Below are 27470 nucleotides of genomic sequence, written 5' to 3' on the forward strand. Positions count from 1 at the left end.
GGCCCCACAAAGCTTTTCATGGTTTACCCCAGATGCTTCATATGCCCTGGTTCAATCCATTGACAGCACGTTGACCCCGGTATACCACATTGTTCCAATTCACTCTATTCCTTGCAAGCCTTTCACCCTCCTGTATGTTCAGGCCCCGATCGCTTGAAATCTTTGTCACTCCATCCTTCCACCCCTAATTTGGTCTCCTACTTCTTCTTGTTCCCTCCACGTCTGACATATATATCCTCTTTGTCAATCTTTCCTCACTCATTTTCTCCATGTGACCAAACTATTTCAATTCATCCTCTTCTGCTCTCTCAGCCACACTCTTTTTATTACCAAACATCTCTCTTACTCTTTCATTACTTACTTGATCAAACCATCTCACACCACATATTGTCCTCAAACATTTCATTTCCAACACATCTACCCTCCTCCGCACAATCCTCCGCCTCGCAACCATATAAAATTGTTGGAACCACAATTCCTTCAAACATGCCCATTTTTGCTCTCCTAGATAACGTTCTCGCCTTCACACATTCTTCAACGCTCCCAGAACCTTTGCCCCCTCCTCCACCCTGTGACTTGTAATGCATCCACTTCCATGTTTCCATCTGCTGCTAAATCCACTCCCAGACATCTAAAACACTTCACTTCCTCCTGTTTTTCTCCATTCAAAGTTACCTCCCAATTGACTTGTCCCTCAACCCTACTGAACCTAATAACCTTGCTCTTATTCATATTTACTCTCAGCTTTCTTCTTTCACACACTTTACCAAACTCAGTCACCAGCTTCTGCAGTTTCTCACCACAATGAAATCTTTCTTTCATACTATTTGCCATTTCCCGCGATAGTGAGGTAGCGTTAAGAACAGAGGACTGGGCCTTTGAGGGAATATCCTCACTTGGCCCCTTTCTCTGTTCCTTCTTTTGGAAAATTAAAAAAAAGTGAGAGGGGAGGATTTCCAGCCCCCCGCTCCCTTCCCTTTTAGTCGCCTTCTGCGACACGCAGGGAGTACGTGGGAAGTATTCTTTCTCCCCTATCCCCAGGGATGCCATAATGAAATATCTATCAATAAATTTTCTTTGTTCTAAACTACACATTTATTCTTCACAAAAGCTTATACATTTGTCAACTGAAATTTTTTGTTGTTGATCCAAATCATCATCACATTCATTGGTCTTACTGTGCTCAGGTTTTAAGACCATTTCCACAACTTCTCCATCTGTTAGTTGGGGCACAAATGGAGCATCACTGCCCACATTCAAGCACACTTCAATGTATCTTTCCACCAACATTCTTGCCTTTTCACAGGATAAGCTTTTAGCATATTCTAACAACTCAGACACTAGTTTCAAAAGAAACACGAAAACCATCAAAATTATGTTGAACCCTATTTCAATGGATATTATATTAGCCTGTAATTTATGCCATTAGTTTTGCAGACCATCATTAGGAGCAGTGTCACTTACACAAGCTGCAATCTAAACATCCTATATGCTCAAATCCTTCTTGAATATGTCTGTCCTAGAGCCTATGTTGCAAACAGTACAGATACATTTTAGAAATTTTATTTTATAGCAATGCTTCATCATCCTCATGGACCTTGGTTCACTGGATAGATCAAAGCTGTACAAACTTAGGATAAAAAAACTTAAATGCTGTCTTTCACTACATGTTTTGCATTGGGGTGGAGTGAGCAGTTGTCCAAAACCAAAATTATTCTCAGAGAAATTAACTTTAAGAGCTATCCAGAATTGCATTAGTTGTTAGCCATCAGTAGATATATCTAGACCCCACTGAAAGCTCTCATATGTAAACTTTTCCTCATGACAAGCAACTTGCACTTGAGAGCCCCTGCTGGATTTGAAAAAGTGAGCATAGTTATTCTGTCCGTAGTACCTTTGACTCCTGCAGGCATTCTTATGAATATAAAACCAATAAAAAGATCTTATCAATGTATTAAATGTGATCTGCTGTCAAGTCATCATTGACAGTTAACTCTAAAAATTAATCCACATAATTCTCAGCTGCCTCATGATCAGTTGATGCCTTCTCCCCATACACTCTCAACAGCCTTAAGCCAAGATGATTCATTGAATTTTGCAAACCAGTCAGTTGTTGTAAAATTCAGTAATTGGTAGGGAATTTTGGCTTGGTTCATGATTGATGTCCCAAGCAATGAAGAATTCTCTGTGATTTCATTGCAATTCCACTCAAGTAATATCGCATCCGAAGTTTCCCTTTCAAACATAATCTTTGGCATCTCACTATTAGTTTTAAATTTCAGAAGTTTTTGTTTCTTGACTGAAGTGCCTTTTTCTAGTTTCTTTAGTAATTCCACATTTTGGCAGTACAAAGGAAATTATGTTTGCTTTGGTATCTACCACTAATCATGGGGATATAAGCCCAAAAAAGGAAAATGAGAAAAAATTACAGAGTATTCAAAAGAGGCCTGAAAATGTTGCTTAAATGCACTGTGCAAGAAATAGTCATAAGCATGAGATTTCAGTACAAAACTCAAAAACTAGCCCTGGATTTGGGAAATATTTCTGGACTTCAGAAAAGTATTTTCAAATGAGTTATTTTCACAAATAATCAGTTTTTGGACAGATCTAGGTTTTGGAAACGGATAACAGGTCACATATCTGTACAAAAAAGGAGCAGCACAACCAACCACGATCACAAAGGATAGACTTAATTGGATGCTGCACCAATGACTTGCACTCTAATTAATATCTTATATACATTTACAAAATGTTTACACATTTTGATATGATGCTGATGCAGTATCAAAGACTTACAACCTAAACGGTACATGATCTGCAGTTAATCTGATCTGATCTGCTGGTTGAACATTTTGATAAGATGTTTAGGATTACTATTCTAATACTACAACTGTGATACCTAAGCTACAAGGGAATGAAAGCAAGTCATTGATATAGATCAAGAAGAATAATGGTCCCAAGATCAAACCCTGTGGCACTCCACTAGTCACCTCAACCCATTTGGAAAAGGCTCCTCTAACATGCGTCCCTTGTTCTTAGTGGGAGGGAACAAAGTACACGATAAACGGGCCTAACATAAAATAGGTTAAGGTGACCAGCAGAGGTCCACAACGTTTGGTTCTGGAACAATTATACTCTTCTTAATGTATATCAATGATTTGCCCACAGGTATGGAATCATTTCTGCAGATGTTTTCAGATGATGCAAAGGTCATGAGGGAAGGGATGAGCAAGGAGGATTGCATCAGCTTACAAAGGGACCTAAGCAGAGTCCAAAGTTGTTCTGAAACATGGTTGATGAAATTCAACCCCAAGCAAATGTAAAATAATGAGAATGGGTCAAAGTGGAAGATGGCTTCAATATGTTTATTTCCTATTGGAAAATAGCTTCAGAACTCTGTGTGTGAGAGGGACTTGGGACTCAGCACTGTCCCTAACTTGTTGCCAGAGTTCTACATTAGGAGAATAGTTAAGGAGACAAGCTGCCTACTGGCATATATCAGAACAGCTTTCATGTATGTGGATAAGGACATAATTAGCAAGCTATTCATATTAAACAAGTCTAAAGGTACAATATGCTTCTCAGGTTTGGTCACTGCACCTAAAGAAGCACAAAGAGCTAACAGAGAAGATTCAGAGGATGGCAGTAAATATGGTACCGAAATTAAGAGAGCTAAGCTACCCACTTTGCAAGAGAAAAGACTGAATGGGTGACCTCATCACAACCTTTAAGTTTTTAAAAAAGGTCAATGATGTGAACAATGGACAGTTCCTTGTGATGAAAAGAAAGAGGGACCACAGAACTAACATGAAATTAAGTAAGAAACTTGTTAACATGAATGTAAAGAAACAATCATATATTACAAGAGTGGTGGATCAATGGAACACATTGACATGCTGTGGTTAATGTAGACAGCATACATAAATTTACAAGGTTGTATGATAGCAATCATTGTGCAAGTGATGAGATCTCATGAGTGCAAAACTCCCTCTCCATACAAAACAAGTAGGTAATGTAAACAAAACACACAGGCTTTAAATTCTTAAGAGCATTATCATAACAGTTTACACATGTTAATATCCTTACCCTCACCTACAAGGAAGAAATTAGTTATGCTGTACAAATATTTCCAAATAATCAGCTACAAATTCCTTCACAGATAAGAGTAGTTTAGGAACATGTACTCATTTCAAACAAAAATACTAGTACAGGTCATCTTACAGCAGTGATGCCATGCAGGAACTCTGCTTACTTTCAAGACCTTTGACCTCGGCTGAATTTTAATTATGTAAAGACCTACTAATCTAAATCATCAATGGACCCACTGGTGTTTATGCCTACCAAATTATTTTAAATATCATACAAACTACCCTGGGTACCTTACCAAATTAACCACTTCACATCAAGGAACCAGTCAATCTTCAAAAAGAATGGAAAGTATCAATAGAATTAAAACAACAGAAACCAAAAAACCTTTATAAACAGATATATGTGCACCATAACTTCAGACAAGCCATCTTTGGCTTTTGTTTCTGATCACAATTAACATGAAAATTATTAATGCTGAGAAAACCAAGTAATAACAGATTACACTAACGCAGGTGCTCAATAGTTTAGATGGAATAATTTTTAATGAAGCAAAGCAGGGTAGCATGTTGGATTTAGCATTAATGTGGAAAACTGACCAAAAAGGGCTATACAACTGGTAGTAACTCAGGACTTCATCAAATGCTGCACAATAAACCAAACTAGCATTGCATTCATACTGATTAATATATATCTATGAGGTTCTCAAATATGAAAAACGGTAAACATGATTAGATTGTGTAAAGTAATTCTCATTTGTACCACTGTGGGTTGAACTAACCCATAAGTGGACCTTGTGGGCATTCTCAGGACTGACTTTTCCCCTTAACCTGAGAAAAAGTTTAGTTTGCTAGTCTACAGAGATGACACAAATACAAAGACTACTTCTATGCAACTGAGTTATGATTCATGCTAAGGTCTAAAGGGCTACCATGGGACCCAAGTTTAATCCCCATACCAAGCATGTACTGTAAAGACCTTGGACAAGTATCATACCTCTCTCACCTGGGAGATGCTGTCCAAAAGAGTGAGGAAAATGGTGTAAGGAAAGCCGGATTTTGTTTTTAACTATATGTGTTATACAAAAATGTATTAGCCAACAGTAGCAAACTTAAAGAGCACAATTAATCTAAATAACTACCACAAGCATTAAGCAGACATCCATGCAACCATCACCTTATCAAGGCTCCTCCTCCATCAGGCAAGAATGTATATCATGAAGATTCTGTAAAAGTCATAATGGTTATTTACAGTGATTCAATAAAGCACAGAAAAAAGAGGTTAATCATCATTCCCAAGATCTTGTCATATCAAAGCTTGCATTATATGAAATACCTTTGAGTTTTGTCATACCAGAGTGATGAAAAATTAGCATACAGATCATTTAACTTAATAAGTACTGGGTATTATTTGACAGATGAAAGCAAAGTGCAATGAAAATCCTATTTTCCTCAAAAGTCTCAACTAAGAAAAGAGATCTGCAAACATGTATGAACATTTTTCTTTAGACATTTTTTATTATTATACTTGATTGCCTTTTCCCGCATCAGCAAGGTAGTGCCAAAAAACAGACGAAGAAAGGTCCATCCACTCATGTTCACATATATATATACATGAATACCCATACATGTACATATACATATATATACATATATGTACACATACACATATTCATACTTGCTTGCCTTCAACCATTCCTGGTGCCACCCTGCCCCACAGGAAACAGTATTGCTACCCCCTGCTTCAGCGAGGTAGTGCCAGGAAAACAGACAAAAAAGGCCACATTCATTCACACTCAGTCTCCAGCTGTCATGTGTAATGCATCAAAACCACAGCTCCCTATCCTCATCCAGGCCCCACAGACCTTCCCATGGTTTACCCCAGAAGTTTCACAAGCCCTGGTTCAGTCCACTGACAGTACAACGACCACGGTATACCACATTGTTCCAATTCACTCTATTCCTTGCACACCTCTCACCCTCCTGTATGTTCAGGCCCCGATCGCTCAAATTCTTTTTCATTCCACCCTTCCACCTCCAATTTGGTCTCCCACTACTTATTCCCTCCACCTCTGACCCATATATCCTCTTTGTCAATCTTTCCTCACTCATTCTCTCCATATGCCCAAATCATTTCAACACACACACTTCTGCTCTCTCTACAACACCCATTTTATTTTCACACATCTCTCTTACCCTTTCATTACTTAATCAAACCACCTCACACCACATATTGCCCTCAAACATTTCATTTCCAACACATCCACCCTCTTCCGTACAACCCTATCTATGGCCCATGTCTCGCAACCATATAATATTGTTGGGACTACTATTCCTTCAAACATACCCATTTTTGCTCTCTGAGATAACATTCTCTCCTTCCACACATTCTATATCACTCCCAGAACCTTTACCCCCTCCCCCACCTTGTGACTCACTTCTTCTTCCAAGGTTCCATTCGCTGCTAAGTCCACTCCCAGATACCTAAAACACTTCACTTCCTCAAATTTTTTTCCATTCAAACTTATACCCCATTTTACTTGTCCCTCAATTCTAATGAACCTAATTACCTTGCTCTTACTCACATTTACTCTCAACTTTCTCCTTTCACACAGATTGCCAAACTCACTCACCAGCTTCTGCAGTTTCTTACTAAAATCAGCCACCAGAGCTGTATCATCAGTGAACAACAACTGACTCTCTTACCAGTCCCTCTAATCCCCAACAGACTGCATATTGCCCCTCTCTAAAACTCTTGCATTTACCTCCTTAACCACCCCATCCATAAACAAATTCAACAACCATGGGGACACCGTGCACCCCTGCTGCAGACCAACCTTCACTAGGAACCAGTCACTCTACTCTCTTCCTACTCATACACATGCTTTACATCCTTGGTAAAAATTTTTCACTGCTTCTAGCCGCTTACTTCCCACACCAAATACTCTTAAGACCTTCCACAAAGCATCTCTATCGACCCTATCATATGCCTTCTCCAGATCCATAAATGCTACATGCAAATCCATCTGTTTTTCTAAGTATTTCTCACACACATTGTTCAAAGCAAACACCTGATCCAAACATCCTCTACCTCTTTTGAAACCACACTGCTCCTCCTCAGTCTGGTGGTCTGTACATGCCTTCACCCTCTCAATCAATACCCTCCCATACAATTTCCTAGGAATACTCAACAAACTTATGCCTCTGGAGTTTGACCACTCACCATTATCCCCTTTGCCTTTGTACAGTGGCACTGTGCTTGCATTTTGCCCATCCTCAGGCACTTCACCATGATCCATACATACACTGAATATCCTTACCAACCAGTCGACAACACAGTTACCCTATTTCTTAATAAATTCTACTGCAATACCATCCAAACCCACTGCCTTGCCAGATTTCATCTTCTGCAAAGCTTTCACTATCTCTTCTCTCCTAACAAAAACATTGTCCATGACCCTCTTATTTCACACACCACCCTGACCAAAACACCTTACATCTGCCACTCTGTCATCAAACACATTCAACAAACCTTCAAATTTCCTTCTCCACCTCCTACTCACTTCATCACTACTTGATATTACCTTCCCCCATTCCCCCTTCACCAATGTTCCCATTTGTTTTCCTGTCTGATGCACATTATTTACCTCCTTCCAAAACATCTTTTTATTCTCCCTAAAGTCTAATGATACTCTCTCACCTCAACTCTCCTTTGCCCTCTTTTTCAACCCCTGCACCTTCTTCTTGACCTCCTGCTGCTTTCTTTTATATATCTCCAAGTCATTCGCACTCCTTCCTTGTAAGTATCTTCCTAATGCCTCTCTCTTCTCTTTCACCAACAAGTTCATTTCTTCATCCCATCACTTGCCACCCTTTCTAATCTGCCCACCTTTCTCATGCCACATGCATCTTTTGCACATGCCATCACTGCTTCCATAAACACTTCCCATTCTTCACCCACTCCCCTCACATCATTTGCTTTCACCTTTTGCCATTCTACACTCAATCTCTCCTGGTAGTTCCTCACACAAGTCTCCTTTCCAAGCTCACTTACTCTCACCACTCACTTCTCCCCAGCATTTTCTCTTCTTTTTTGAAAACCTCTACATTTTCACCTTTGCCTCCACAAGATAGTGATCAGACATTAGCTGCCCCTCTCATTTCATAATAAGCTCTTACCTTTTCTAAAGACTGAATGAGTTTTTGCAATTAATGGTGTTCTTTTTAATGTTGGTTTCAGATTGTTATCTTCTTTCCCACAATAAGAACAATATCCAAAAACATATCACACAAAGCTATCATACATATCACAGACATAATTAAGTGAAACACATGAACAAGGAAGCAAAGAAATTATTTCAGTAAATATATAAAGATTGTAAAACTGTGTGACCTTTTCATTTCACTTATATATGGAATATTCAAAATATTTCATTTTTGTAAATATAAAGATTGTAAAAATGTTAACTTTTATACAGTCTATATATGGAATATTCAAATTATTTTGTCTTTGTAAATTGTCTTTGTCTATGGAGCTGAATGTACAAAGAAATTAATGACTCATTCAGGGCCTAACATCCATACTAAGTGTAGTAAGGTTAAAAATCTGATGAGCCATATTATCATATACCAGGCAAGGATGGAAGTTATTTTAAAACATCATGAATGACAAAGATGAATATTCAGACTAACAGCATTTACAAAAACTGTAACCTGTACCACTTTCATTCTTTTCCTTGACTTAAGGAAAGCCTTTCCTATGCATATTTCCTCAGTATGTAAGTGTTGGATTATCAAAGACCCACAATCAGTTGTACAAGTATTTGCTGAAGAACTTTGCATGCTGGTGAGACAGTGCTATAAGTGAAACAGGCAACACTTACTTCAACTTAAATGAATAGAGTACGTAACACGAATGCAGGCTGCAAGCTGCCTTAGCAATTGTTCAAGAGTACTGTACCAAATTAAAATGTAGAAAGATAGAAATGTCAGGAAACAACTGACAATATATAAAAGGAAAATTAAAGATCAGCTTAAAATTAACAAGAAGTTACATGCCATGCCAGAGTCACTCACAAGAGTTTAACCTCAAAAACTCTACAATCGAGTTCCCTAGGAGTAATTCTTTCTCAAATTCTCATCAGTCTCTCCCTACATGACAGATTCCATTATCTCAGGCAAACCTCAACATGAAAGTCCTTTCATATGAAGAAAACCTCACAATCATATCACAATACCCAACTACACAGTAGCAAATTTTAACATCCAGCACTACATTACAAAATTGGAACAATGACTCACTCAGAAGAGAATATCTGCATCTCCATAGATGTTTTCAATTAATCTTTTAACCTCAAACAGACATGAATGTAGCTCACACCCTCGTCACCTTCAATAAGCAGTATCTCCCAGTGAGCAAAACATCAAGCATTCTAGACATCACATATGACACTCACATGACATTCACTTTCCACACCAATAGCATGAACACAAAAGCAACACATAAATTGAATACCCTCAGAACACTAACTGGCACCAGATATGGACAAGAAAAAGAATCCTTGAACTTCCTTTACTCACAATTCATTCACTCCATTTTACACTATGCCTCACCTGCCTGGTGTTCCACTCCCTCAAAAGATAACATAACAAAGCTGCATACCAAACAAAATAGCTGTATGTCAGGTCACTGATCCCAATAGGGGCAGATGAGGAGGGTTGGGCCTAGCTTAATCCTCTCTAAGCTTCTAAATAATGGTGGTGAACACCTCACTGTTTCCGGTGGAAAGCTTGATGGCTTGGATGTTGATTACCAGGGCCTGTTCCCTGATGTATACTGCTTCTAAGATTTGCAGCATTCTACAGTTTTCACAGTGGGCAAATTTTAGAAGCTGTACACATCAGGAATTGGCCCCAATAATTGTTCCCCAAGCCAACATGCTTTTCACAATACCACTGTTTGATGGTACATCACATAATACTACAAGTGACAAAAGTCTCTTGGAACAACAGTAAGGTATTCACTATGATCATTAAGGGGGTCACTGTTTGACGGTACATCACCTAATACTATAAGATACAGCAGTCTCTTGGAACAACAGTAAGGTATTCACTACCATCATTAAGGAGGTCAGAGAGGATTAGGCTGGCTCAACTCCCCACCACCAACCCTACTGGGATCATGACCTCACTCAATGACAAGTATCTGACCATCTAGCCAGCCCTTTGCATAAGCTGTTCAGCATACATTTGTGATTACTTATAAACATGTAGCAATTGTACAGTCTGATTATAGTGTATTTAGTGTGAAGTATTTGGTATAACTATGTATTGCTGAAGATGATTCCTTGAAGGTGAGACATCAAAGTAAAATGAATGATTTCGCTCAACCAGTTTGAACATGCACCTTTAGTGGAACAGTGATAAGAAAATTGAAGAACATAAGAAAGAAGATAAAGAAATGTGAATATGCTGTCATGTTCATACCACGTGCATAAAAGAAAATGTGCTTCCTGTATACATATGTGTATATACATATATATTTGTTCATACTTCATCGCTATGTCCCATGTTATCAAGGTGGTGCCAGGAGCAGCCAAAGAAAGGATGCATTCACTTGCATCCATTCTTTAGCTGTCATGTGCAATGCACTGAGACCATAGCCCTCTATCCAAAACCAGGCCCCACAGACCTTTCCATGATTGTTTCCTCTGGCCACTTGACATGCCCTAGTTCAAGACCCCTGTATACCATGATTCCAATCGACTCCATCCTATGCATGCTATTTACCCCCCTGTATGTTCATGCCCTGATCACTCAAAATCTTCTTCCTTCCATCTTCAATTTGGTTTCACCCTTCTCCTTGTCCCCACCACTTCTGTCACATATATCCTCTTCATTAACTTCTCTTTTCTCATTCTCTCCATATGTCCAAACCATTTCAGCATACGATCTCAGCTCCCTCAACCACACTCTCTTTTTTCACTATCACACCTCTGTCTTACCCTTTGATTACTTGCTTGATCAAACCATCTCGCACTGTATTTCATTTCCAACACTTCTGCCCTCCTCCAAACATCCTCGTCAATAGACCATGCTTTGCATATATACAACATTTGTAGGACTACTGTACCTTCAGACAAATACATTTTTGCCCTCCCAATACTGATCTCTTCAATAATACATTCTTCAATTGTGTCAAAACCTTCGCCCCATCACCAGCCCTGTGACACTTCCAAAGAATGGTTTCATTTGCTTCTATGTCCACTGCTGGTATCTAAAACACATACACTTCCTGCGAATATATATATATATATATATATATATATATATATATATATATATATATATATATATATATATATATAAGAGGATATATGTGTTGGAGGTGTAGGGAACGAGGAGAAGTGGGAGACCAAATTGGAGGTGGAAAGATGGGGTGAAAAAGATTTTGAGTGATCGGGGCCTGAACGTGCAGGAGGGTGAAAGGCGGGCAAGGAATAGAGTGAATTGGATCAATGTGGTATACCGGGGTCGATGTGCTGTCAATGGATTGAATCAGGGCATGAGAAGCGTGTGGGGTAAACCATGGAAAGTTCTGTGGGGCCTTGATGTGGAAAGGGAGCTGTGGTTTTGGGCATTATTGCATGACAGCTAGAGACTGAGTGTGAACGAATGGGGCCTTTGTTGTCTTTTCCTAGCACTACCTCGCACACATGAGGGGGGAGGGGGATGTTATTCCATGTGTGGCGAGGTGGCGATGGGAATGAATAAAGGCAGACAGTGTGAATTGTGTGCATGTGTATATATGTATATGTCTGTGTGTGTATATATACGTGTACATTGAGATGTATGGGTATGTATATTTGCGTGTGGGGACGTGTATGTATATACAAGTGTATGGGGGTAGGTTGGGCCATTTCTTTCGTCTGTTGCCTTGCGCTACCTCGCAAACGCGGGAGACAGCGACAAAGCAAAATAAAAAATGAATAAATATATATATCCCTGGGGATAATTTTCCAAAAGAAGGAACAGAGAAGGGGGCCAGGTGAGGATATTCCCTTAAAGGTCCAGTCCTCTGTTCTCAACGCTACCTCGCTAACGCGGGAAATGGCGAATAGTTTGAAAGAAAAGAAAATCCCTGGGGATAGGGGGAAAAGAATACTTCCCACGCATTCCTCATGTGTCGTAGAAGGCGACTAAAGGGGACGGGAGCGGGGGCCAGAAACCCTCCCCTCCTCGTATTTTGACTTTCTAAAAGGGGAAACAGAAGGAGTCACGCGGGGAGTGCTCATCCTCCTCGAAGGCTCAGATTGGGGTGTCTAAATGTGTGTGGATGTAACCAAGATGAGAGAAAAGGAGAGATAGGTTGTATGTTTGAGAAAAGGAACCTGGATGTTTTGGCTCTGAGTGAAAGGAAGCTCAAGGGTAAAGGGGAAGAGTGGTTTGGGAATGTCTTGGGAGTAAAGTCAGGGGTTAGTGAGAGGACAAGAGCAAGGGAAGGAGTAGCGCTACTTCTGAAACAGGAGTTGTGGGAATATGTGATAGAGTGTAAGAAAGTAAATTCTAGATTGATATGGGTAAAACTGAAAGTTGATGGAGAGAGATGGGTGATTATTGGTGCATATGCACCTGGGCATGAGAAGAAAGATCATGAGAGGCAAGTGTTTTGGGAGCGGCTGAATAAGTGTGTTAGTGGTTTTGATGCACAACACTGGGTTATAGTGATGGGTGATTTAAATGCAAAGGTGAGTAATGTGGCAGTTGAGGGAATAATTGGTATACATGGGGTGTTCAGTGTTGTAAATGGAAATGGTGAAGAGTTTGTAGATTTATGTGCTGAAAAAGAACTGGTGATTGGGAATACCTGGTTTAAAAAGCGAGATATACATAAGTATACGTATGTAAGTAGGAGAGATGGCCAGAGAGCGTTATTGGATTACATGTTAATTGATAGGCGCGCGAAAGAGAGACTTTTGGATGTTAATGTGCTAAGAGGGGCAACTGGAGGGATGTCTGATCATTATCTTGTGGAGGCAAAGGTGAAGATTTGTAGGGGTTTTCAGAAAAGAAGAGATAATGTTGGGGTGAAGAGAGTGGTGAGAGTAAGTGAGCTTGGGAAGGAGACTTGTGTGAGGAAGTACCAAGAGAGACTGAGTACAGAATGGAAAAAGGTGAGAACAAAGGAGGTAAGGGGAGTGGGGGAGGAATGGGATGTATCTAGGGAAGCAGTGATGGCTTGCTCAAAAGATGCTTGTGGCATGAGAAGCATGGGAGGTGGCTTGATTAGAAAGGGTAGTGAGTGGTGGGATGAAGAAGTAAGATTATTAGTGAAAGAGAAGAGAGAGGCATTTGGACGGTTTTTGCAGGGGAAAAATGCAAATGAGTGGGAGATGTATAAAAGAAAGAGGCAGGAGGTCAAGAGAGAGGTGCAAGAGGTGAAAAAGAGGGCACATAAGAGTTGGGGTGAGAGAGTATCATTAAATTTTAGGGAGAATAAAAATATGTTTTGGAAGGAGGTAAATAAAGTGCGTAAGACATGGGAGCAAATGGGAACTTCAGTGAAGGGGGCTAGTGGGGAGGTGACAACAAGTTGTGGTGATGTGAGAAGGAGATGGAGTGAGTATTTTGAAGGTTTGTTGAGTGTGTTTGATAATAGAGTGGCCGATATAGGGTGTTTTGGTCGAGGTGGTGTGCAAAGTGAGAGGGTTAGGGAAAATGATTTGGTAAACAGAGAAGAGGTAGTAAAAGCTTTGCGGAAAATGAAAGCCGGCAAGGCAACAGGTTTGGATGGTATTGCAGTGGAATTTCTTAAAAAAGGGGGTGACTGTATTGTTGACTGGTTGGTAAGGTTATTTAATGTATGTATGATTCATGGTGAGGTGCCTGAGGATTGGCGAAATGCTTGCATAGTGCCATTGTACAAAGGCAAAGGGGATAAGAGTGAGTGCTCAAATTACAGAGGTATAAGTTTGTTGAGTATTCCTGGTAAATTATATGGGAGGGTATTGATTGAGAGGGTGAAGGCATGTACAGAGCATCAGACTGGGGAAGAGCAGTGTGGTTTCAGAAGTGGTAGAGGATGTGTGGATCAGGTGTTTGCTTTGAAGAATGTATGTGAGAAATACTTAGAAAAGCAAATGGATTTGTATGTAGCATTTATGGATCTGGAGAAGGTGTATGATAGAGTTGATAGAGATGCTCTGTGGAAGGTATTAAGAATATATGGTGTGGGAGGCAAGTTGTTAGAAGCAGTTAAAAGTTTTTATCGAGGATGTAAGGCATGTGTATGTGTAGGAAGAGAGGAAAGTGATTGGTTCTCAGTGAATGTAGGTTTGCGGCAGGGGTGTGTGATGTCTCCATGGTTGTTTAATTTGTTTATGGATGGGGTTGTTAGAGAGGTGAATGCAAGAGTTTTGGAAAGAGGGGCAAATATGCAGTCTGTTGTGGATGAGAGATCTTGGGAAGTGAGTCAGTTGGTGTTCGCTGATGATACAGCGCTGGTGGCTGATTCATGTGAGAAACTGCAGAAGTTGGTGACTGAGTTTGGTAAAGTGTGTGAAAGAAGAAAATTAAGAGTAAATGTGAATAAGAGCAAGGTTATTAGGTACAGTAGGGTTGAGGGTCAAGTCAATTGGGAGGTAAGTTTGAATGGAGAAAAACAGGAGGAAGTAAAGTGTTTTAGATATCTGAGAATGGATCTGGCAGCGAATGGAACAATGGAAGCGGAAGTGAATCATAGGGTGGGGGAGGGGGTGAAAATTCTGGGAGCCTTCAAGAATGTTTGGAAGACGAGAACATTATCTCCGAAAGCCAAAATGGGTATGTTTGCAGGAATTGTAGTTCCAACAATGTTGTATGGTTGCGAGGCATGGGCTATGGATAGAGTTGTGCACAGGAGGGTGGATGTGCTGGAAATGAGATGTTTGAGGACAATATGTGGTGTGAGGTGGTTTGATCGAGTAAGTAACGTAAGGGTAAGAGAGATGTGTGGAAATAAAAAGAGTGTAGTTGACAGAGCAGAAGAGGGTGTTTTAAAATGGTTTGGTCACATGGAGAGAATGAGTGAGGAAAGATTGACCAAGAGGATATGTGTCAGAGGTGGAGGAAACGAGGAGAAGTGGGAGACCAAATTGGAGGTGGAAAGATGAGGAGGGTTTCCAGCCCCCTGCTCCCGTCCCCTTTAGTCAGCTTCTATCACACGTGAGGAGTGCATGGGAAGTATTCTTTCTCCCCTATCCCTAATAATGTCTCAACCAATGTGAAACTATCCATCACTTAATGTTCACCATTGAATACAAATGTCATTACAATATTGCTGCAATTCAACCAGTGGTGTAACATTTCAACACTTGATGTTTTACTAATTACAACAAAATGCCTAATGTATTTAAACCATAAAATTTGCTCTATAAATCTTCCTGTTTATCTGCCACTTTGACTATATAGATGTACCTCACTTTATGTGCTTCACCCTAGTATAGAAGTATTCAGTCCCACTTTGATCTTAGATCTTTGTGACTGGTTAATTAGTTACTATTCTGACCCACATTTCTGTGATCTCAGTAGTTTATGTTTAGCCAAATGGCTGCATAAATTCATAAAACAGTTCTTTATTTCACTTAATTCTTAAGTAAAGTAATCCAGTTATGACCTTAAAGAACTCTCCTGCAACATGACAACATATCAATTTTTCACACAAAACACTCAAGCATTTTCACATATCTGCAACCACTCTTGGCTACAACAAAATCCCTGAAATCAAGAACTTAATAACATAATACTAATCCTGAAATTTTCCAAAACCTCCCAACTCCCACTCCTACTGCCCTGTATCACTTCTGTTTTCTGTCACCGAACTCTGTGAAAAACAATATGGCTTCAGACCAAAACACTCTGCATCACACTACAGACATCACTCACCATATCCTGAATGACTTCAATCTACCATAACCACTGCCCTGCATAGATGTCAAGAGAGCATTTGGCACTGTCCACTGATACATTCTCAATTATAGATAGTTAACTGTATCCGACACAATTTTGACAAAACTTGGTTGGCCAGTGGCCAATGGCTTCATCTCAAAAACCCATGACTCTACACTGCAGTTTCCCAAGGAACAGTTCTTTCTCTACCCATCTTCAGCCTCTTCTACATAATATTCCATTAACTTGGAACGTCCTTTCATGTGCAAATTACCTCATGATCAATTCACAACATCCCTAACCAAAGAACAAAAATGCAGTACTACAATATAAACTGGAACATCGTCTTTCTATTAGCAGAATGTCTGCATATCCAAAAAGTCTCCAATCATACTTTTAACCCTAAGTAGACACCCTCCAATTGACTTGTCCCTCAACCCTGCTGTACCTAATAACCTTGCTCTTAATCACATTTACTCTCAACTTTCTTCTTCACACACTTTACCAAACTCAGTCACCAGCTTCTGCAGTTTCTCACATGAATCAGCCACCAGCACTGTATCATCAGTGAACAACAACTGACTCACTTCTCAAGCTCTTTCATCCACAACAGACTGCATACTTGCCCCTCTATCCAAAAACTCTTGCATTCACCTCTCTAACAACCCCATCCATAAACAAATTAAACAACCATGGAGACAGCACACACCCCTGCCGCAAACCTACATTCACTTGGAACCAATCACTTTCCTCTCTTCCTACACGTACACATGCCTTACATCCTTGATAAAAACTTTTCACTGCTTCTAACAACTTGCCTCCCACACCACATATTCTTAATACCTTCCACTTAGCATCTCTATCAACTCTATCATATGCCTTCTCCAGATCCATAAATGCTACATACAAATCCATTTGCTTTTCTAAGTATTTCTCACATACATTCTTCAATGCAAACATCTGATCCACACATCCTCTACCACTTCCGAAACCACACTGCTCTTCCCCAATCTGATGCTCTATACATGCCTTCACCTCTCAATCAATACCCTCCCATATAATTTCCAGGAATGCTCAACAAACTTATACCTCTGTAATTTGAGAACTTACTTTATCCCCTTTGCCTTTGTACAATGACACTAGGCAAGCATTCCTCCAATCCTCCAATCCCCACCCTATGATTCACTTCCACTTCCATGATTCCATCCGCTGCCAAATCCACTCCCAGATATCTAAAACACTTTACTTCTCCAGTTTTTCTCCATTCAAACTCACCTCCCAATTGACTTGTCCCTCAACCCTACTGTACCTAATGACCTGGCTCTTATTCACATTTACTCTCAACTTTCTTCTTCCACACACTTTACCAAACTCAGTCACCAGCTTCTGCAGTTTCTCACATGAATCAGCCACCAGCGCTGTATCATCAGCGAACAACAATTGACTCACTTCCCAAGCTCTCTCATCCCCAACAGACTTCATACTTGCCCCTCTTTCCAGGACTCTTGCATTTACCTCCTTTACAACCCCATCCATAAACAAATTAAACAACCATGGAGACATCACACACCCCTGCCGCAAACCTACATTCACTGAGAACCAATCACTTTCCTCTCTTCCTACACGTACACATGCCTTACATCCTCGATAAAAACTTTTCACTGCTTCTAACAACTTGCCTCCCACACCATATATTCTTAATACCTTCCACAGAGCATCTCTATCAACTCTATCATATGCCTTCTCCAGATCCATAAATGCTACATACAAATCCATTTGCTTTTCTAAGTATTTCTCACATACATTCTTCAAAGCAAACACCTGATCCACACATCCTCTACCACTTCTGAAACCGCACTGCTCTTCCCCAATCTGATGCTCTGTACATGCCTTCACCCTCTCAATCAATACCCTCCCATATAATTTACCAGGAATACTCAACAAACTTATACCTCTGTAATTTGAGCACTCACTCTTATCCCCTTTGCCTTTGTACCATGGCACTATGCACGCATTCCGCCAATCCTCAGGCACCTCACCATGAGTCATACATACATTAAATAACCTTACCAACCAGTCAACAATACAGTCACCCCCTTTCTTAATAAATTCCACTGCAATACCATCCAAACCTGCTGCCTTGCCGGCTTTCATCTTCCGCAAAGCTTTTACTACCTCTTCTCTGTTTACCAAATCATTTTCCCTAACCCTCTCACTTTGCACACCACCTCGACCAAAACACCCTATATCTGCCACTCTGTCATCAGACACATTCAACAAACCTTCAAAATACTCATTCCATCTCCTTCTCACATCACCGCTACTTGTTATCACCTCCCCATTTACGCCCTTCACTGAAGTTCCCATTTGCTCCCTTGTCTTACGCACCCTATTTACCTCCTTCCAGAACATCTTTTTATTCTCCCTAAAATTTACTGATAGTCTCTCACCCCAACTCTCATTTGCCCTTTTTTTCACCTCTTGCACCTTTCTCTTGACCTCCTGTCTCTTTCTTTTATACTTCTCCCACTCAATTGCATTTTTTCCCTGCAAAAATCGTCCAAATGCCTCTCTCTTCTCTTTCACTAATACTCTTACTTCTTCATCCCACCACACACTACCCTTTCTAAACAGCCCACCTCCCACTCTTCTCATGCCACAAGCATCTTTTGCGCAATCCATCACTGATTCCCTAAATACATCCCATTCCTCCCCGACTCCCCTTACTTCCATTGTTCTCACCTTTTTCCATTCTGTACACAGTCTCTCCTGGTACTTCCCCACACAGGTCTCCTTCCCAAGCTCACTTACTCTCACCACCTTCTTCACCCCAACATTCACTCCTCTTTTCTGAAAACCCATACTAATCTTCACCTTAGCCTCCACAAGATAATGATCAGACATCCCTCCAGTTGCACCTCTCAGCACATTAACATCCAAAAGTCTCTCTTTCGCACGCCTGTCAATTAACACGTAATCCAATAACGCTCTCTGGCCATCTCTCCTACTTACATAAGTATACTTATGTATATCTCGCTTTTTAAACCAGGTATTCCCAATCATCAGTCCTTTTTCAGCACATAAATCTACAAGCTCTTCACCATTTCCATTTACAACACTGAACACCCCATGCATACCAATTATTCCCTCAACTGCCACATGACTCACCTTTGCATTCAAATCACCCATCACCATAACCCGGTCTCGTGCATCAAAACCGCTAACACACTCATTTAGCTGCTCCCAAAACACTTGCCTCTCATGATCTTTCTTCTCATGCCCAGGTGCATATGCACCAATAATCACCCACCTCTCTCCATCAACTTTCAATTTTACCCATATTAAATATATATATATATATATATATATTCTTTTTTTTGCTTTGTCGCTGTCTCCCGCGTTTGCGAGGTAGCGCAAGGAAACAGACGAAAGAAATGGCCCAACCCACCCCCATACACATGTATATATATACGTCCACACACACAAATATACATACCTACACAGCTTTCCATGGTTTACCCCAGACGCTTCACATGCCCTGATTCAATCCACTGACAGCACGTCAACCCCGGTATACCACATCGATCCAATTCACTCTATTCCTTGCCCTACTTTCACCCTCCTGCATGTTCAGGCTCCAATCACACAAAATCTTTTTCACTCCATCTTTCCACCTCCAATTTGGTCTCCCACTTCTCCCCGTTCCCTCCACCTCCGACACATATATCCTCTTGGTCAATCTTTCCTCACTCATTCTCTCTATGTGCCCAAACCATATATATATATATATATATATATATATATATACACTTATCTATTAATTTTGCTTTGTTGCTGTCTCCCACATTAGCGAGGTAGCACAAGAAAACAGATGAAAGAATGGCCCAACCCACCCACATACACATGTATATATCTACACGTCCACACACACACAAATATACATACCTATACATCTCAATGTAAACATAAATATACACACACAGACATATACATATATACACATGTATATAATACATACTGTCTGCCTTTATTCATTCCCATCGCCTCCCCGCCACACAAGAAATACCAACCCTCTCTCCCCTCATGTGCGCGAGGTAGCACTAGGAAAACACAACTAAGGCCACATTCGTTCACACTCAGTCTCTAGCTGCCATGTAATAATGCACCGAAACCACAACTCCCTTAACACATCCAGGCCCTACAGAACTTTCCATAGTTTACCCCAGACGCTTCACATGCCCCGGTTCAATCCATTGACAGCACATCGACCCCAGTATAGCACATCGTTCAAATTCACTCTATTCCTTGCATGCCTTTCACCCTCCTGCATGTTCAGGCCCCGATCACTCAAAATCTTTTTCACTCCATCTTTCCACCTCCAATTTGGTCTCCCACTTCTCTTCGTTCCCTCCACCTCTGACACATATATCCTATTGGTCAATCTTTCCTCACCCATACTCTCTTTGTGACCAAACCATTTCAAAACACCCTCTTCTCTCTCAACCACACTCTTTTTATTACCACGCATCCCTCTTACCCTATTATTACTTACTCGATCAAATCACCTCACACCACATATTGTCCTCAAACATCTCATTTCCAACACATCCACCCTCCTCCGAACAACTCTATCCATACCCCATGCCTCACAACCATATAACATTGTTGGAACCACTATTCCTTCAAACATACCCATTTTTCCTTTCTGAGATAATGTTCTCAACTTCCACACATTCTTCAACACTCCCAGAACTTTCGCCCCCTCCCCAACCTGTGATTCACTTCCGCTTCCATGGTTCCATCTGCTGCCAAATCAACTCCCAGGTATCTAAAACACTTCACTTCCTCCAGTTTTTCTCCATTCAAACTTACCTCCCAATTGACTTGTCCCTCAACCCTACTGTACCTAATGACCTGGCTCTTATTCACATTTACTCTCAGCTTTCTTCTTTCACACACTTTACAAAACTCAGTCATCAGCTTCTGCAGTTCCTCACGCAAATCAGCCACCAGCTCTGTATCATCAGCGAACAACAACTGAGTCACTTCCCAAGCTCTTTCATCCACAGCAGACTGCATACTTGCCCCTCTTTCCAAAACTCTTGCATTCACCTCTCTAACAACCCCATCCATAAACAAATTAAACAACCATGGAGACATTACACACCCCTGCCGCAAACCTACATTCACTTGGAACCAATCACTTTCCTCTCTTCCTACACGTACACATGCCTTACATCCTCGATAAAAACTTTTTACTGCTTCTAACAACTTGCCTCCCACACCACATATTCTTAATACCTTCCATGGAGCATCTCTATCAACTCTATCATATGCCTTCTCCAGATCCATAAATGCTACATACAAATCCATTTGCTTTTCTAGGTATTTCTCACATACATTCTTCAATGCAAACATCTGATCCACACATCCTCTACCACTTCCGAAACCACACTGCTCTTCCCCAATCTGATGCTCTATACATGCCTTCACCCTCTCAATCAATACCCTCCCATATAATTTCCCAGGAATGCTCAACAAACTTATACCTCTTTAATTTGAGCACACACTTTTTTCCCCTTTGCCTTTGTACAATGACACTAGGCAAGCATTCCTCCAATCCTCCAATCCCCACCCTATGATTCACTTCCACTTCCATGATTCCATCCGCTGCCAAATCCACTCCCAGATATTGAAAACTCTTCACTTCCTCCAGTTTTTCTCCATTCAAACTTACCTCCCAGTTGACTTGTCCCTCAACCCTGCTGTACCTAATAACCTTGCTCTTAATCACATTTACTCTCAGCTTTCTTCTTTCTCACACTTTACCAAACTCAGTCACCAGCTTGTGCAGTTTCTCACATGAATCAGCCACCAGCACTGTATCATCAGTGAACAACAACTGACTCACTTCTCAAGCTCTTTCATCCACAACAGACTGCATACTTGCCCCTCTATCCAAAACTCTTGCATTCACCTCCCTAACAACCCCATCCATAAACAAATTAAACAACCATGGAGACAGCACACACCCCTGCCGCAAACCTACATTCACTGAGAACCAATCACTTTCCTCTCTTCCTACACGTACACATGCCTTACATCCTTGATAAAAACTTTTCACTGCTTCTAACAACTTCCCTCCCACACTATATATTCTTAATACCTTCCACTTAGCATCTCTATCAACTCTATCATATGCCTTCTCCAGATCCATAAATGCTACATACAAATCCATTGGTTTTCTAAGTATTTCTCACATACATTCTTCAAAGCAAACACCTGATCCACATCCTCTACCAATTCTGAAACCACACTGCTCTTCCCCAATCTGATGCTCTGTACATGCTTTCACCCTCTCAATCAATACCCTCCCGTATAATCTCCCAGGAATACTCAACAAACTTATACCTCTGTAATTTGAGAACTTACTTTTATCCCCTTTGCCTTTGTACAATGGCACTATGCAAGCATTCCACCAATCCTCAGGCACCTCACCATGAGTCATACATACTTTAAATAACCTTACCAACAAGTCAACAATACAGTCACCCCCTTTATTAATAAATTCCACTGCAATACCATCCATACCCACTGCCTTGCCGGCTTTCATCTTCCGCAAAGCTTTACTACCTCTTCTCTGTTTAACAAATCATTTTCCCTAACCCTCTCACTTTGCACACCACCTTGACCAAAACACCCTATATCTGCCACTCTATCATCAAACACATTCAACACACCTTCAAAATACTCACTCCATCTCCTTCTCACATCACCACTACTTGTTATCACCTCCCCAGTAGTCCCCTTCACTGAAGTTCCCATTTGTTCCCTTGTCTTACGCACTTTATTTACCTCCTTCCAAAACATCTTTTTAGTCTCCCTAAAATTTAATGATACTCTCTCACCCCAACTCTCATTTGCCCTCTTTTTCACCTCTTGCACCTTTCCCTTGACCTCCTGCCTCTTTCTTTTGTACATCTCCCACTCATTTGCATTATTTCCCTGCAAAAGTCATCCAAATGCCTCTCTCTTCTCTTTCACTAATACTCTTACTTCTTCATCCCACCACTCACTACCCTTTCTAATCTGCCCACCTCCCACACTTCTCATGCCACAAGCATCTTTTGGGCAAGCCATCACTGCTTCTCTAAATACAGCCCATTCCTCCCCTACTCCCCTTATGTCCTTTGTTCTCACCTTTTTCCATTCTGTACTCAATCTCTCCAAGTACTTCCTCACACAAGTCTCCTTCCCAAGCTCACTTACTCTCACCACTCTTTTCATCCCAACATTCTCTCTTCTTCTGAAAACCTCTACAAATCTTCACCTTCGCCTCCACAAGATAATCATGAAACATCCCTCCAGTTGCACCTCTCAGCACATTACCATCTAAAAGTCTCTCTTTCGCGCGCCTATCAAGTAACACGTAATCCAATAATGCTCTCTGGCCATCTCTCCTACTTACATACATATACTTATGTATATCTCGCTTTTTAAACCAGGTATTCCCAATCACCAGTCCTTTTTCAGCACATAAATCTAGAAGCTCTTCTCCATTTCAGTTTACAACACTGAACACCCCATGTACACCAATTATTCCCTCAACTGCCACATTACTCACCTTTGCATTCAAATCACCCATCACTATAACCTGGTCTCGTGCATCAAAACTACTAACACACTCACTCAGCTGCTCCCAAAATACTTTCCTCTCATGATCTTTCTTCTCATGCCCGGGTGCATATGCACCAATAATCACCCATCTCTCTCTATCCACTTTCAGTTTTACCCATATCAATCTAGAGTTTACTTTCTTACACTCTATCACATACTCCCACCACTCCTGTTTCAGGAGTAGTGCTACTCCTTCCCTTGCTCTTGTCCACTCGCTAACCCCTGACTTTACTCCCCAGACATTCCCAAACCACTCTTCCCCTTTACCCTTGAGCTTCGTTTCACTCAGAGCCAAAACATCCAGGTTCCTTTCCTCAAACATACTACCTGTCTCTCCTTTTTTCTCATCTTGGTTTCATCCACACACATTTATACACCCCAATCTGAGCCTTCGAGGAGGATGAGCACTCCCCGCGTGACTCCTTCTTCTGTTTCCCCTTTTAGAAAGTTAAAATACAAGGAGGAGGGTTTCCAGCCCCCTGCTCCCGTCCCCTTTAGTCAGCTTCTATCACACGTGAGGAGTGCATGGGAAGTATTCTTTCTCCCCTATCCCTAATAATGTCTCAACCAATGTGAAACTATCCATCACTTAATGTTCACCATTGAATACAAATGTCATTACAATATTGCTGCAATTCAACCAGTGTGTAACATTTCAACACTTGATGTTTTACTAATTACAACAAAATGCCTAATGTATTTAAACCATAAAATTTGCTCTATAAATCTTCCTGTTTATCTGCCACTTTGACTATATAGATGTACCTCACTTATGTGCTTCACCCTAGTATAGAAGTATTCAGTCCCACTTTGATCTTAGATCTTTTGTGACTGGTTAATTAGTTACTATTCTGACCCACATTTCTGTGATCTCAGTAGTTTATGTTTAGCCAAATGGCTGCATAAATTCATAAAACAGTTCTTTATTTCACTTAATTCTTAAGTAAAGTAATCCAGTTATGACCTTAAAGAACTCTCCTGCAACATGACAACATATCAATTTTTCACACAAAACACTCAAGCATTTTCACATATCTGCAACCACTCTTGGCTACACAAAATCCCTGAAATCTAGGAACTTAATAACATAATACTAATCCTGAAATTTTCCAAACCTCCCAACTCCCACTCCTACTGCCCTGTATCACTTCTGTTTTCTGTCACCGAACTCTGTGAAAAACAATATGGCTTCAGACCAAAACACTCTGCCATCACACTACAGACATCACTCACCATATCCTGAATGACTTCAATCTACCATAACCACTGCCCTGCATAGATGTCAAGAGAGCATTTGGCACTGTCCACTGATACATTCTCAATTATAGATAGTTAACTGTATCCGACACAATTTTGACAAAACTTGGTTGGCCAGTGGCCAATGGCTTCATCTCAAAAACCCATGACCTCTACACTGCAGTTTCCCAAGGAACAGTTCTTTCTCTACCCATCTTCAGCCTCTTCTACATAATATTCCATTAACATGAACGTCCTTTCATGTGCAAATTACCTCATGATCAATTCACAACATCCCTAACCAAAGAACAAAAATGCAGTACTACAATATAAACTGGAACATCGTCTTTCTATTAGCAGAATGTCTGCATATCCAAAAAGTCTCCAATCATACTTTTAACCCTAAGTAGACACCCTCCAATTGACTTGTATGGACAATCACTCCCACTGAACAAAACACCAAGTATTCTGTGCATCACATATGATGCACACAACATTCACTCCTTACACCAAAAACATCAGTACAAAAGCAGCACAAATGCTAAATGCCCTCACAATGCTATCTAATACCAGATTTGGAAAAGAAAAGAATCTCTAAGTATTTTCAACAAACAATTCATCCACTTTACCCTGAACTTCCCCCAATGCATGATCATCCAATGTCTCAATATCAAATATAACACAGCTGAAAACTGCAAGAAATATAGCTCACAAAACAATCATTGGCTATCTAGCTACCATAAACACTCAACACATACACACTGAAAAAAAAAGACTCTACCAATATGATTCTATTGCAACATGCTTGGGACCCACCTCTGCTGCAGCCCCACCTTAATATGGATCCACTCACCCTACTCTGTTTCTACTCACACACATGCCTTACTCACTTGATAAAAACTCCTTGATAAAAACTCCTTATTGATTCTAGTAGCTTTCCTTCCACACCGTACATTCAACATAACCTTCCACATAACGTGCCTATCAACCCTAACATATCCCTTCTCCAAAACCATAGATGACATAGAAATCCTTCTTTTACTCTATATATTTCTCACAGCAAACTCCTGATCCAAACATCCTGTATCACTCTTACAGCTACAGTGTTCCTTCCAAATATGGTGTTCTGTCCATGCTACCTCCTTTCAGTCACCACTCTTATTATACAGCTTACTATGTAAACAAAAAAGTATACATATGTAATTCAAACATTCACTTTTGTCCCTCTTACCTTTATACAATGGCACAGTACATGCATTCTGCCAATCCTCAAGCACCTTGCCATTAGCCATACATACACTGAAAATCCCATCTAACCAATCAACAACAGTCATCCCTGCTCTCAAGAAATTCAGATGCAACCCATTCCACTCTAGTTGCCTTACCTCCCTCACTCTTATGCAAGGCTTTCATCTCCTCTTTTCACCAAGCCACTTGCTATGACTTGCTTGCTTTGTATACCTCCATATCCAAAACACCCTACATCTGCCAGCCATTTTCTCAATTGGAATTCTACATTTTATGAGAAAATTTGTGATCCAAGGCATGCACATCATAAGTCTGAAAGTGGAACTTTTTTCGGGGGTCAACATACAGTAATGGTATTAGAGGTGGTGTGAAATCTTTAGCTTGCAAATAATTTCTAACAGACTGGGGAATTGCTCTTTCTCAGATAAATACAATAAAACCGGTCAAAAAACTATGAAAAGCAGAAATCACCTTTTAGATATCTGCAGCTTCTGATAACAGTTTTCTTTTTAAATGTTCTGAACACATTTTCACATTCCAACTTAATATAGAAACAGTTTTTTCTACCATTGGCAATGTAATTTAATTTCATTGTAATCCTTGTGTTCAAGAACTGCAACAGCAATCCTTAAAATGTGTTCTGTACAAACTGGGAGAGGATCAATTACCATTTTCTACAGGTACAACTGAATGTTATGTAATGCTAATGTTACAAAAATCTAGTGTGTTGGATTGTGACTTTTTAGGCCCTGAGGATTGTTTCCTTATTAGCAGTGGTGGGCGCTGCAAATTTTGAATTAAAGATTCAGTACTTTACGCCCAAATAATTAAGTCACATTTCACAAGGGTATGAAGTTTTCTTACTCATAACATTCAACACAGTGTAACTTTAAGGATCTGTTCTCTTAGTTCATGAAATCTGGCTGATCATCATTACATGCTGAACAAATGCAATTAACATATCAAATTCACTGAAAGAAAGCATAGATACTCATGTTCATATTAATAGAACAGTTCTGCAAGGATCAGTTCATCAAAGACAGCAGGACTGCTAATAAATTCCTAACAGACTAATAATGGTATATTTCTATTTATTTCCACTCCTTACCTTGAAGTACTTTACAGTTTTGACTTTAAGCTCAAGTGTGGCATCTTCATCACACAACATTATGGTCCTTGGATGTTGTTGAAAGGCTGATACTGTCCACATGTGGTTCACACCCTCCTCAATGGCCATGTGAAGAGCATATGCCTTGTGTGACCCAGTAATCAACACCATTACCTATCAAAAAAACTTAA

At 40.4% G+C, this 27470-nt stretch overlaps 1 protein-coding gene across 2 annotated transcripts in view; it reads right to left on the bottom strand.

Moving 5' to 3' along the window:
* Positions 1-27470, bottom strand: part of Oscillin (glucosamine-6-phosphate isomerase Oscillin) — a 122367-nt gene that overhangs the window by 7940 nt on the left and 86957 nt on the right. Inside the window, exons 6-7 of one of the 2 annotated variants that reach the window (XM_071694610.1) lie at positions 27280-27453; positions 5263-5311 (exon numbers count right to left, since the gene is read on the bottom strand). In XM_071694610.1, coding sequence (XP_071550711.1) covers positions 5267-5311; positions 27280-27453 — 219 coding nt within the window. In that variant the 3' untranslated portion in view covers positions 5263-5266. The remainder of the gene's footprint in view (positions 1-5262; positions 5312-27279; positions 27454-27470) is intronic. The other variant, XM_071694601.1, reaches the window with a different exon arrangement.

The sequence above is a fragment of the Panulirus ornatus genome, chromosome 4 (genome assembly GCF_036320965.1).
Source record: "Panulirus ornatus isolate Po-2019 chromosome 4, ASM3632096v1, whole genome shotgun sequence".
In the NCBI taxonomy this organism is placed as follows: Eukaryota; Metazoa; Arthropoda; class Malacostraca; order Decapoda; family Palinuridae; genus Panulirus; species Panulirus ornatus.